Consider the following 13,759-nt stretch of genomic DNA (forward strand, 5'->3'; position numbering starts at 1 on the left):
CACCGGCTCCCCTCAGGGCTGCGTCCTGAGTCCGCTGCTGTTCACCCTGATGACCCATGACTGCTGCGCCAGGTCCACTACTAACCACATTGTGAAGTTTGCAGACGACACAACAGTAGTGGGCCTCATCCGTGACAACAACGACATGGACTACAGAGAGGAGGTGAAACATCTGGTTGACTGGTGCAGAACCAACAACCTGGCCCTGAACGTCGATAAAACCAAAGAGATCATCGTCGACTTCAGGAGGTGCCAGCCCAGCCACACACCACTCCTCATCAACGGCACAGCAGTGGAGAGAGTTAGCAGCACAAAGTTCCTGGGGGTGCAGATAACAGACACTCTGACCTGGTCCCTTCACACCGGAGCAGCACATGCACTTTCTGCGTCGGATGAAGAGAGCACACCTCCCTCCTCCTATTCTCACCACCTTCTACAGAGGTACTATAGAGAGCATCATAACAAACTGCATCTCTGTCTGGTCCGGAGCCTGCAGTGCCTCCGACTGGAAGTCTCTGCAGAGAGTGGTGAGGACGGCGGAAAAGATCATTCAGACTCCACTTCCTCCCATCCAGGAGATCGCAAAGATCCGCTGTCTGACCAGGGCTCAGAAAATCAGCAGAGACACCTCCCACCCCCACCAAGGACTGTTTTCACTGCTGGACTCTGGAAAGAGGTTCCGCAGCCTCTGAAGCAGAACTTCCAGGTTCTGTAACAGCTTCTTCCCACAGGCCATAAGACTTTTGAACACGAAAAAATAATCCCTCCATTCCCCCTCAAACCCCCACACAGGACTACCTCACTGGACTGTAAAACACAATAGAACGTGCAATATATTTATCTGTATAGTCATTTTACTCATAGCTTTTCTTTTTATATCTATTTATATCTGCACCTTATTTTTATTTTTATATGTAAATACATGCTGCTGTTTTTATCCTGGACTACAACGAGCCAAATGCAACGAAATTTTGTTCTTATCTGCACTGTAAAGTACAAGTTTGAATGACAATAAAGAAAGTCTAAGTCTAAGTCTAAGTCAAAGTCTAAAAGCGCTTTGAGTAGTCAGAAGACTAGAAAAGCGCTTTACAGCCATTTACCATTTACCAGATGTGACTGTGTATTGAACTACTAGTAGATGGAGAGGATGTAATTATTGGAAAGCAATAATGATTCACTGTTTTCTTGTGTGCCACAGAGAACTTTTACTTCTGTAGACTTTAAACCCATTACCGTTAAATGTGAGGAAGTTCCTGAAGGTCAACCAAAACTGAGAGGTAAGCATACAATGTTTAAGCTAAAATAACAATTTCATATGATGTTGTTTTTAAATGACTGTGATAGCCTCATGCTGTTCTTTCCAGTGGCACCTCCTCTCCACTCTGCCAGCTTCTCTCAGGTTGGGGAGTGTTGTGCACATGCAGCTAGACAGAGCTCACAGTTCTGCTATGAAACTCCAGAAGCCAGCCAAGATCTACACACAGAACACAACCCGGCTTTGGAAATGGAGTGCAGGTTAAGTTTATCACCAAGTGGAGACCAGTTCACTGATCTAGAATTTCATGTTAAAAGAGAAGTAGAGAGTCCAGACCTGCAGACTCGGGGTGAGGATGTGAGTCTGGGCCTCGAGCTCCAAAAAGGGATTCTGTGTCAGATGTACAAAGAATCTGGAGCGTTACCTTTGGGCGGCCCCCTGCTTGACGCCCAAACACCAACATGCTTGACTAGTTTACAACCAGAAGAAGACCAGCACATGGTAAGAACGTACAATATGACTGATTTATCCTCAAATGAGCAGCATGCTTCAGACAGTCATCAGTTTGAGACGAGAAGGAGCGTTCAGTATCAGACACCTGGGCGTTTCAAGTGTGACTACTGTGGGAAGGGTTTCCCTTTCCTAAGCATGATGAAAGGCCACAGGCTGTCACACTGGGGAGAGGAACCAGGTCTGTGTGGGATGGCCTTCATCAGACGGAGCCACCTAAAGCGCCTGCATATAGGCGTCAAGCCATTCACCTGCCAGGTCTGTGGGCGCACCTTCTCTCGCAGCGCTCACCTCAGCTCACACACGAAGACTCACAACATGTGAACGCTGGACGTTACTGTTTTTCATCAGTATCAGCGTGCATGTATCAGCTCCACAAAAAGGAGGGTGGCAACCAGTGTCCTTTTCAAAATGTTAAACCACTCTGAAAGCTTCAGAGTAACAAAAGCTGCCTCACTTGGGTTTTGACCACTAGGGAACAAAAGATTTCCTGGCTGTAAATCAACATCTTATCTTTTGTTTTGCTAAAAAACTGTTGAACTTTTCATCTTTGTTGCTCAGTTTTCTTCCTCAGTTGGCCTACCTTTTTCTCTGGTGTTTGACGGTAAACTTTAAACACCGGGTCGACATTTCTCTTAAAAACATGCGTGCTGCTGTTCAAATAGTTTTTACTTATTAATAATAATAAAAATAATAATACATTTAATTTGTAACGCACTGTACATTTTTGCAAAAAAAATGCTACAGGGAAAAAAAACAAAAACAAATAAAAACAAATTTCATCAACTAAGCAACTAACGAAACTAAAAGCACAAGCAGAAGGCTAAGTGTTAAAAAGGTTTTTAGGGCCCTTTTAAAAGCATCAGCAGACTGTGGAGCCCTCAGCTGGTCAGGGAGAGCGTTCCACAGACTGGGAGCAGAGGAGCAGAAGGCCCGGTCACCCATGGTGTGGAGTTTAGTCCTGGGGGATGGAGGAGGTTGGTGTTTCCAGAGTGGAGGCTTCGTGCGGAGGATTGTGGGGTGAGGAGTATTTAATAGAAACATTTAATAGCATGTTTATACAAACTTTTCATTTAAAACATGAAATGAATGAGTAGAGATGTGCAATGCTGTGTTCTAAGAATTCTACAATATTTCAATGTATTTCAGTTTTACATTTAAAAAATGCACTTGGAGCACCTGCTGTAATGTAATTTTCTTTTTTCAATATGCACTCTTTTGTCTGTGTATTTATTTATTTTTACCCTCTGTGATTTTCTAATTCTAGTGGTGCAGCTTGACATATAACACACAGTATCCACTGTACTATGTCTTACATACAAGCATACAGTGGTGCAGAAAAACATGCAGTTGCATGACACAGTCAAACCACAGAGCAATGTTCATATAAGATGAGTATATTTATTTATATTTATCTTTGCTTAGAAACATTTCCAGCTAAACTAGTCAATATGCAGTAAATGAACAGTGGCCATCATTGGTTAACATAATGAAAGCCAATGCAATCATAATTATAAAGACCCCCTAGTGGACTCTAAAAATCATTCAATTGTTACTGCTGGTCATTGATGAGTTTATGAAGCATTAATAGTTCTTAATTAAATAGCAGAGGTGTCCTTATGTCATTAAAACGCGAGCTACGTGATTGTAAATCTGTAGGATTAGCCAATAATTCTCAATCAACCCGTTAATGAGAATGACCAGTTTAGTGAGACTCATGTAAATGTGGTTTCCCGCCCCGTGTCCACCTGTTGCAGTTACAGCTGGCTCTGTGACAGACTGGGTGAGAGGCGCAGCTCTGCACAGAAAACAAACTAAGTGCGGCTCGCTGGGTGCACGGCGCATCTCTGTCCTGCGGAGTTCACAACATCTGTAATGGATGTTTGGTTCAACAGGAATTTACAAGGTAAGACACTTAAAAATGGAATTGGTACATCAGGGTTTAAAAGGAATTAAGCAATGACTTCTTCACTCAAGTGAGCTGCTGCAGCTCCACTGAGAAAAACAGAGATATTACAGGTATCATATGTACAGGCGTTAATACACTCCAAATGTTGTTGTGTTCAATGAAAAAACACAACAAACGATATGTAAATCTATTATAATTGTATAATTTGTAGCGGTTTTGTGTCAACACTTTGCCATGTGTCAATGCGCGTAGATTAAGTGATGTAATCTGGATTAGAGTGAGTAAAGCGTGGAGATAACCTCCGCTCTGTCCGCATGTTCACAAGAGACAAGAAACAGAAAAAAAAACATATAGACCCCCTCCCCCCTCTCTTTTAAGTGGAAATAAACCTTTAGCATTTATTAAACTAGCATTAAACTGTAACTTGCAATTACAATAAAGTCCTTTATTTCAAACTACCTCTGCTGAAGTCTTTGTACTGTTTTACAGACTGTTTTATTTAAAGAATCATTTACTGTGTTGCCTCAAGTTTGGAGCAGTTTGAGGAAAGCTCATCTTTGCCTACTATTTGGTTTAAACGACAGATATTGTGTACTGGATAATACATTCTAGTACCCAAAATCTGATTGCAAAAAGACAAGAAAACAGCAGTTGTGTGTGTGTGTGTGTGTGTGTGTGTGTGTGTGTGTGTGTGTGTGTGTGTGTGTGTGTGTGTGTGTGTGTGTGTGTGTGTGTGTGTGTGTGTTTGGAGCAGCTTCAGATGTTTATGCCAGAGAGACTGATTTGATGTAAGCAGATATTCAGTATTTTAATTCTGGATATCAAGTTTGAAGTGATCAGTTTGAGTAGAGTCAGTTTGAGTTTCTCTTAGCAGGCTTTGTGGACACTGATGACTCTAGTGTCAATATACATGATTCACATTCTGCAGCTGCAGTGTGGCACCCTACAGTGTAAACTGGACACTGGACCCTCAAGCAGCAGAGGACAACATAACTCTGCTTGTTACTGTTTTAATGGCTCACATTATTCATTATTAAATACATGTAGGATGTATTCAGCATCATCTCCACACATTGTACAATATTCATCTTTTGTTTTAAACACATTACAAATGCTGTTGATAAATCTGTTGACATATGTGCTTATCCATTCAAACTCTTTACTAATACAGTTAAGTCCTGGATCATCTGTTGCTAATGCGCGGAGCAGTATGCTCCATATTGTCCAATTTGGGCTGACACCTGTTTGTTTTTTTCTTCTGCATCGTAGAAACTTGAATCCGGCAAAGTCCTTTTTCTGTCCTGCGTAAAGAAGACATAGTGCAAGAGGAAGAAAAAAAAAGAGAAAGAAAGACAATCCGACAATCTGAGACAACGGGCGACGTGGAGAAGGGGATTGCAGCATGCAGCGGTGCGGAGATGGTACCAAGCTGCGCTACAGGCTGACTCTGGTCACAGGGATGCTGGAGTGCCTGTGCTTTGCTGGTCTGGTGTTTGGATTTGCCTCTCTGGTGTTTGTGCTAAAGAAGGATGGCTACTTCAGTGATCTGTGTGTCAGCGTCCCAGGCTCCAACAGTACAGGTAAGACACTCTGGATTCAAGGTTTTGAAGGTGATTAGAAGCACACACAAAAAGAACTGTTACTGTCCATATTAGCTGCATGGGTACATTTTGTTCGCTCTGAGGCACAACAACTCCAAACCAAATGATGACCATCTTTGGGTCATCTTGCTTGTTGGCAAAATGAGACTGTCTACCTTGTTAGAAACCCAGCTGGCTCTGTTTAGTTGTATTTTTTATTCTAAATTGTGATTAACTAGTTGGGTTTTGACTACTAGCCTCAGTGATGACGGCTCATTGATCCTTAAACTGACTTCTTTATCTTCTATTTGGCCATAGCCCCAGTTAAAAATTGACAAATAACCCACTGACAATAACCTCCATCAGAGGGTTCGCCTTGGCATATATATTTCCATGTTACCACCCAGCAAAGAGCAACATAATCATCCTATTCAAGTTCAATTACTGTTTTCAGCAGACACATTGCATTGCCCACTACCAGTTTGCTCAATAGCCCACCATATGTCTCTGTGTCTCTTTTCTTTACAGACTGCAGTATACAGGATGAGCAGTTTTCTCTGATCTTCACTATCGCATCATTCCTAAACAACTTCATTAATCTAATCACTGGTTACCTGTTTGATCGATTCGGCACCATGGTAACCAGGCTGCTGGGAATGTAAGTTAACTTTGATAGTGGACTGACAAACTCATATTTTCCTTGTGTTTATTCTATTTTTTTTAAAACACACGCTCTTGAAAGGGCAATAACAAAAGATTTGTAAGTTCAATTGGAAAAAATATATATTTTCAGGGTGAAAAAAGTCACTATTAAATGCATGATACACAGACAGGATCCATGAAGTCAAATGTATGTTCCAGTTTGCTCTTCAGTTCAGTGGGGGGACCAGTAAGGGTTGCAGAGATAACAGTAGGGAGTGTCTAATGGAGATCGATTGATATAAGTCAGGCAAAAGATAACCCTATACCCTACAAGAACGCCTTGTTTTTGTTGTTTAAAACCCTGAATCTTTTTATTTGACATTTTTGGCACAGTACAGATTAAAGAAATAACATTAAATAATAATAAAGCAATAAACATAAAAAATGAAGAAAAAAACTCCTCCCTGAATCTTTTTCAAGAAAAGTAGTACCAGACCTGACGATCCTAGTTCAGACATAGCTACAGTTGGTCACAACCCCTTTGACCCCCTGACTTTTTATCCATAGAAGTTACATTTCACTGAAAACACGTGCCTGCACTTATGTTATGCAACTCTTTGCAAGATGATGTTCAAAGCCCTTTTAAAAGCTGCTCTGTCCCAGGACAGTAAGGACTGTTGATTTCAAGAGTTTTAGCGTTATACATTTACACTTTGGGTTACTTATTTACTCCTCATGGACCAAGTGGATGCATATCTTTAGATAATGTTATACAGGTCATCAAGATAAAGAACCTTTGGATGAAAACACCCATACTGTGATAATGTGTTTTAAAAGATATAAACAAATCTGGGATAAACAAATCACAAATAAAAAACAGCAAATGTCCAAAATTATGAATAAATCATAATCATTTCAGCCATAACCAGCTAAACTATTTCCAGACACATAAATTGCTCTAAATATGGCTTCATCGTAAACTTTCAATATTTTACCCTGAACTACATTCAGTCAAATTTCTCTCTCCAGATCTTTGCACACAACTGGAACTCTACTTGTGGCCTTTTCGACTGCTGGTAGGTTCACAGGCATATTCACACAAACATTTAGCCAAGTTACACTTTCTAGTAGTTTATGTATCTGTCTTCACTGTTAGAGAAAATACCATACCATACCATACCATACCATACTATCTATACCATACCATGCCATGCCATGCCATGCCATGCCATGCTATACTATACTGTACCATGCCATACCACAAAATACTATACCATACCATCCCATACCATGCCATGCCATACCATAACACAAAATACAATACCATACCATGCCATGCCATACCAGACTGTACCATGCCATGCCATACCATACCATACCATACCATACCATACAATACCATAACACAAAATACCATGCCATGCCATGCCATGCTATGCCAGACTGTACCATGCAATACCATACCATACCATACCATACCACACCACACCATACCATACCATACCATGCCATGCCATGCCATGCTATACCATGCCATGCCATACCATACCATACCAGACTGTACCATGCCATACCATACCATACCATACCATACCATACCATACCATACCATACCATGCCATAACACAGCATACCATACCATGCCATGCCATACCATACCATGCCATGCCATGCCATACCATACCATAACACAACATACCATGCCATGCCATGCCATACCATACACACCATACAATGCTATACCATACTGTACCATGTCATACCACTACCATACCATACCATACCATACCATACCATACCATACCATACCATACCATACCATACCATACCATACCATACCATACTGTATCATGCAATACAACAAAATACCATACCATACCATGCCATGCTATGCCATGCTATACCATGCTATACCACAACATACCATACCATACCATTCTGAGTCCAATGTATTTTTGACATTTGGGGAAAAAAACTGTGAGGAGATTACACTTCACTGGTGTATCATCCTTTGAAATGGGAAAGTATGTTACATTTCCACCATATTCTAAACCTGTTACACTTTGTTCAGTTTTTTTATGTATTTGTCAGGGATTTGTTAAACATCTGAAGGGCTGTAAACTTGATCTATTACTGTTGCAGAATTTTCCAACATGCTTTTTCCGGCGCTGTCCTGCATCGCTGTTGGAGGAGTTCTCTTCCTTCTAACTAACATGCAGGTAAATTCTGTATTTCAGTATGCAACTAAATATCTGAGCAAATAAATATTCTCCACTGGTTAAGCTCTTCAGAGAGTTTTGCTTAATTGCTCTTCTGTGTGTCTGGAAGATAGGGAACCTGTTCCCTGCTCATCGCTCCACCATCATTACCCTCTACAATGGTGCCTTTGACTCCTCTTCTGCTGTGTTTCTCCTCATCAAGGTAAAGAACTGCACAAGTGTCACTGTAGACATTATCATTTTAAAATTGAAGCAGTATCTTCAAATCATTTACTAGAAGGGTAATTGTCACAACACAAAAACAGCTCTTCAGGGCATTTACAGTGCAGGATTGTAGGCTGCACTTAATCATTGATTACTAACTAATGTAAGACAGCTTGCTCCAAAGAGGTAGAACAAAAACCATTAACAACAAAGTGAAACATGTAGACTTCAGATCACAGTTTTGATCAATAACAAGAGAAATCTACATAGTCTTAAGATAATCTTTCCTACAGTAACAGCATGAAAAGAACATTCTGGTCTTTCTTGAATCAAATCCATAAATGGAGTGGCAGAAAATGTGTTATGATCTCTTCTTTCTGAACATACAGTCCTTGTGTATTTTTACTTACTTTAGTAAAACAAGATGATCATCAGCTTTGACAAATTGGTATTATCTAATTCCTGCTTGTTTCTTCCCCTGCTTTCCAGGTTATGTATGAACAGGAAGTTTCTCTCCGTGCCTCCTTCCTTGTTTTGTCCTTCTGCAGCATCATACATTTGGTGAGAACCTTTGTGCTGATGCCAAGAACCCACATCCCCTACACGGTGCAAGAAGACTACACCTACGGGTGAGAACATTTACTTATCTATTAAACAGCTTCAGAATCAGTTGAAGATCATCTACATGCATTTGAAAAAGACATAGACGTTCTATTTTTTTCCCGCTCTTCAGATTGGATTGCGGAAAGGACATCACCTACAATGAAGAGCAGTCTGAGAGAGTGCGAGAGGGGGCCGTGACATGTTCACAGGAGTCCAGCGAGAAAGACTACATGCCCACAGTAACTGAAGATGGGACAGATGCTCAAGACTCAGGGAAAGAAGGTACTAGTTCTTCTATTTTTGCCATTGATTTCCCACCTCAGCCATGTATATTCAGTAAAACTCCCCCATAAAAAATGAAGTACACATAGACATGAGAGATTTAAAAAATAAAGCAGCCTTTTTTAAAATCTCCCTCTTTTTTTACAAGATTTATATTTGGACTGTTGTGCCTTTATTGGTGAGAAGGGACAAGGGACAGAGTCGGAAGAACGGGAGGAGAGGGAGAGAGAGCGAGAGTGGGAAATAACATGTGGGAAAGGAGGCACAGGTTTGATTTGAACCTGGGTTGCCCCCGCATTGAGGACTATAGCCTTTTTACATGGGGCATGCAGACCAACCACTCAGCCCGGGGCGCCCCTCTTTAAGTCATTTTCAAGCTTTTGTGTGAACATATAAGAAGCTGAAATCGGTGAAAAGAAAACAAACATTATTACCAATATGTTTCATACAATACATAGTGTGTACAGACGTAGAAAATAACTGTTAAAAGTTTACAAGTTCATGTCAAACCCAGTTTTTCCTAGTCACTGTTTTAGTCAAAGGCTAAAGGTATGTTTCTCCAAACAGACTACAACTATGTCAATAAGGAGGGATATGCACAAGGGCTTCTCTCCAGCCACTCACTGTCACTGTATTCAACTCTACCACACTGTCATTTCAGTGTGCAGTTTTTATCCGGTCTAATGTTCTAAGGTGCACTTAAGACCAAAGATTTATTGTGTTTATTGTAATGGGAAGACATGTGCCATTTTTTAAATCTTCAATTAAATAGTCTTCTAATTACTAGAACAAGGACGTGAAACAGCTGGCTCAGGTCAAACAATGTTTCTTTCAGATCACAGTAAGAGCCTTTAGCAGACGTCCTTTTCAAAGAGTGCAGTGGAACACGATCATTATTAGGATGTGTGTTGTAGTACAAAATTGTCAAAGAGAAAAAGAAGCACTTCTCTCTCTCTTTCTCTCCCATGAATATCAACAACCTAAATAAGTAAGTGAGCAGCCATTTTTGGTTTTACTAATCAAGAACAATCTAAAGTGTTTCACTGTTTGTACAAACAGATGTGTTGAATCTGCATATATGCACCATGCATTTATGTATAGTGGCCTGAATCAAGGTGACACAAGGCTAATTATGTTGTTACTGTAACTGTATTGTTTGGGGTCCTAAGAGCAAATATTTAGTTTTGCTTTGTTTAGTTGTGTCTGTTTTGTCTTTTTTTCTTATTGTTGTCTTCCTTTGCGTCCTTTTTTATTCCATGGTGCATGAGGATAAACTGTAACTGTGATATTCATTTGCAAAACTGAAAATTTGTAAAGAAAATATTTAAAACATGATAAATTGTAGGCCTTCTTATACATACATATCAACTGTTTGCGATGTAAATATACAGTCAATTGGAGTAATAGCTTCCAGAGCTGATGCAGGTTCACACACTTTCTGTTCTTTCTCTGTATCAGGTACAGTTGCTTGGAGATATTTATACAATTTTCTGCATGTTTAGTGGCAAGTTTCCGGAGCTGTCTGCTGTCCTGGTTCTTCATGTTACACCTGATGTGGTTGTCTGTAATGCAGCTGAGACATTACCTCTTCATTGGCACACTCAACCCCAGGCTCACCCGGCTGGCAGACAATGACCCTGACCTGGGTAACTCATTAGAAAAGTTATTGACTTTCTGCCCTACATACTAACTGACTGGCATGTACAGTACAATCTTTTTTATCTCACTGACATTTCCATTCTTCTCTTCCAATCATCACAATCCAACCTCAAATCTTTTTTTTGTCTCTTTGTTGCTCACTGTTGCTGTCATGATATCTCCCTCAGTGAGTCAGTACACTAATGCTTTTGCCATGACCCAGCTGTGTGGGGTGCTGTGTGCTCCCTGGAATGGACTCATCCTGGACCGACACAAGGGGAAGCCTCTGGCTCCTGGTAAATCACTGACTAGTGTTTGAACTTTATGTCTGTGAGAAAGCAACTTTCAACAATCCCTTTCAACTATTTCACCCACTGTAGGAGAGACAGAGCAGGAGGCGGACCTGCGCTCCTCCATTCTGTCTCTATTCCTCACCTGCCTGATGTGCCTGCTGTTCTCAGTGTGCGCCTCTATTCCTTTCCTCCCTCTGCAGTACCTCACCTTTGTTCTGCAAGTCCTCAATCGCTCCTTCCTTTATGGGGGAACTGCAGCGTTCATTAGCATCGCGTGAGTAGTTGTTACACACACATACATAAAAAACAAAAAAGCCCCACAAATAAATCAATCACCACTTACACAGACTTGGGTTAAAGCATTTCATATTTCAGTTCCAGCAGTGACTATCTGGCCTCAATGTCACATGTCAAAGTTTTTTGTTTTCTAACGAGGCCTTTCTATCCGATAGTTTTTTATTTATTTGTTGTCATATATCATGGTTATGTGTAGTCTATAAACATCACATCCTGGTACCTGAGGTACTCCTATAAATACCAGGGTACTGTGGCAGGTTATCAACTTTTCCAGGTTTATGATCAGTCTTTGTTACAGTACATTAGAACTGCTGTAATTGCTGGTATGTTGTTTGACTTGAAAACAACACTCAATAAAGAATATTGAATGTATAGTTGACATACCCTACAGCATGCCTCTGTAATCGTGACTTCAATGAGTCTTTGTCCTGTCTTAAAAAAATTGTAATTGTCAGAAGATGTACTACTCATTCTGATGTGATGAGATTGAACTTCCCCTTCTTGACTCTGGAGTGAGCTCTCTAGTGTCGAAAAATTCACCCTGATAATGTCATCAATTACTTTTGGAGCAGGTTTGAGAATGTAAATTATTTTTTATAAAATCCTGAGGCATTAACATGGATATGTAGTGTAAAATATTCTGATATGTATTAGGCAGTCTGTGTCATAGACTGAAGATAAGGTGAATTAGCCTGTTGATTTCAAAACAGCCAGCAGGGGGAGACTACCACTTTGTGCAAACCTACCAGAGAATGACCTTCACTGCTCACTTGATTCATTGCTTCAGTAAACAATTTCCCAAGCAATTTATGGTAAAGCTATGGTGGTCTGAAGCGGAATCATTTTCTATGGAGCATGATATAAATGTTGTTAATTCTGTGTTAAACAGACAAGAAAGCTGTGCTGTCTGTTAGGGTGTGTGCTCCCATCAAGATAGAGGTCTACTTAAGCAGCCTGTTAACCAGAGGGATATTACTTGAGTACTTATGGCATTATGATAATTTAAGTATACACTGAAGAAAATCTCAGCTTGCTTTTGTAGCAATATTTACTCTGTAGTAAGAAAGATGGACATCAAGTCTTAACAAATGATTTCTCTCTCTTATCTCCCTCAGTTTTCCAGCAGCTCACTTCGGAAAGCTGTATGGCATGGTGATGTCCATGTCTGCTATTTTCTCCCTGCTGCAGTACCCCTGTTTCGCCCTTGTCAAAGGAGCTCTTGGCAGCGACCCCTTTTATGTGAGTTTAAAGAACTCTCAAGTAGTTTTAGAAAAGAGAGGCCAGAGAGGGAATATCCTGTCCTGGTGTAGAAAGAGAAACATGAATACATTTCAAGATGCACTGACTTTTTAAATGTGTCAGTTTCTACTGTGTGTTCACATGAAACAGTCAAACTGTCAGGAGGAGGCAGATATAGTAAATGAGTGCAGACAAATGGAGACCTGTGGTTGTGGTGTGTTACAGGTGGACATTGCTCTGATCCTTCTCACTCTGCTGGTGTTCATCCATCCCGCATACATCTTCTTCCACTGCAGGAGAGTCGCACGCAACAAAGAGGACCAACATCTGACCAAGGATGACAGAGGCACCATAATGGCAGAAGCTAAATTATAGAAAACATACATTACATTGTCAAATAAGTGTTTTTAAAATGTGTTATGAAACCTGACTTTTAGGTTTCAAATGCTTTTTTATATATAATCTCACTGGTGTGTCTGCTTCTGTTAAGAATTTTAAAGGTCACATATTATACTCCTTAGCAACAATTTTAAATAAGTCTCAAAGGTCCTTGAAGTTTTCTTTGTTCTAAATCCACTCTGATCCTGTATTTGATCTATAAACCCCTCGATCTCAGGCTGTTTCTGTGTCCCTGGAAGGGCTTGAGTTTTCTTGCACCGTGCACACCTGTTACAGTGCTCAGAGGGCAGAACAATCACCTAGCTGTGGGAGTGTCATCCACTTTGGGGAGGGGTTACTGCCCTTTGTGATGTCATGAAGGGAAAATCTCCAAACGGCCTGTTTGAGCACACATTTTCTGAGAAGTGGAGCAGGAAAAAGACGGAGTGGATGGACTTTTCTCATAATTGGAGGGTTAGTCTACAGACTAGAGACACATATTAGTGTTACAAAAACATTAAGTGTATTTTGTTCAATATGTGACTTTAGGACAAAAAATGTATCCTTTTTTTTACATTTTTCATACATTTTGTAATGTATTTGCTCTTATACAATTTGTCATTTTCATGTGAAAACAGATTGATGTTTTAAATGTTTTGTATTAAACAGAATGAGTGTGCTGCTTAAAACATGTGTTTTATTTAAGTGTT

At 40.3% G+C, this 13,759-nt stretch overlaps 1 protein-coding gene across 1 annotated transcript; it reads left to right on the plus strand.

The window, feature by feature from the left end:
• The first annotated feature begins 3,512 nt into the window (after positions 1-3,512).
• Positions 3,513-13,738, plus strand: LOC109998813 (equilibrative nucleobase transporter 1). Its single transcript, XM_020653707.3, has 13 exons — positions 3,513-3,671; positions 4,944-5,254; positions 5,783-5,912; positions 6,926-6,972; positions 8,039-8,115; positions 8,225-8,317; positions 8,809-8,948; positions 9,053-9,204; positions 10,707-10,850; positions 11,031-11,138; positions 11,223-11,409; positions 12,548-12,671; positions 12,897-13,738. The coding sequence occupies exons 2-13, from the start codon at positions 5,077-5,079 to the stop codon at positions 13,044-13,046; spliced, it is 1,530 nt and encodes a 509-aa protein (XP_020509363.1). The 5' UTR covers positions 3,513-3,671; positions 4,944-5,076; the 3' UTR covers positions 13,047-13,738.
• The last annotated feature ends 21 nt before the right edge of the window (positions 13,739-13,759 follow it).

The sequence above is a fragment of the Labrus bergylta genome, chromosome 1 (genome assembly GCF_963930695.1).
Source record: "Labrus bergylta chromosome 1, fLabBer1.1, whole genome shotgun sequence".
Classification (NCBI taxonomy): Eukaryota; Metazoa; Chordata; class Actinopteri; order Labriformes; family Labridae; genus Labrus; species Labrus bergylta.

Coding starts and splice junctions, on each gene's coding strand:
- LOC109998813 (XM_020653707.3), top strand. CDS start 5,077: ATGCAGCGGTGCGGAGATGGTACCAAGCTGCGCTACAGGCTGACTCTG. Junction 11,410..12,547: donor GCAGCGTTCATTAGCATCGC/GTGAGTAGTTGT, acceptor TATCTCCCTCAG/TTTTCCAGCAGCTCACTTCG. Junction 12,672..12,896: donor TTGGCAGCGACCCCTTTTAT/GTGAGTTTAAAG, acceptor GGTGTGTTACAG/GTGGACATTGCTCTGATCCT.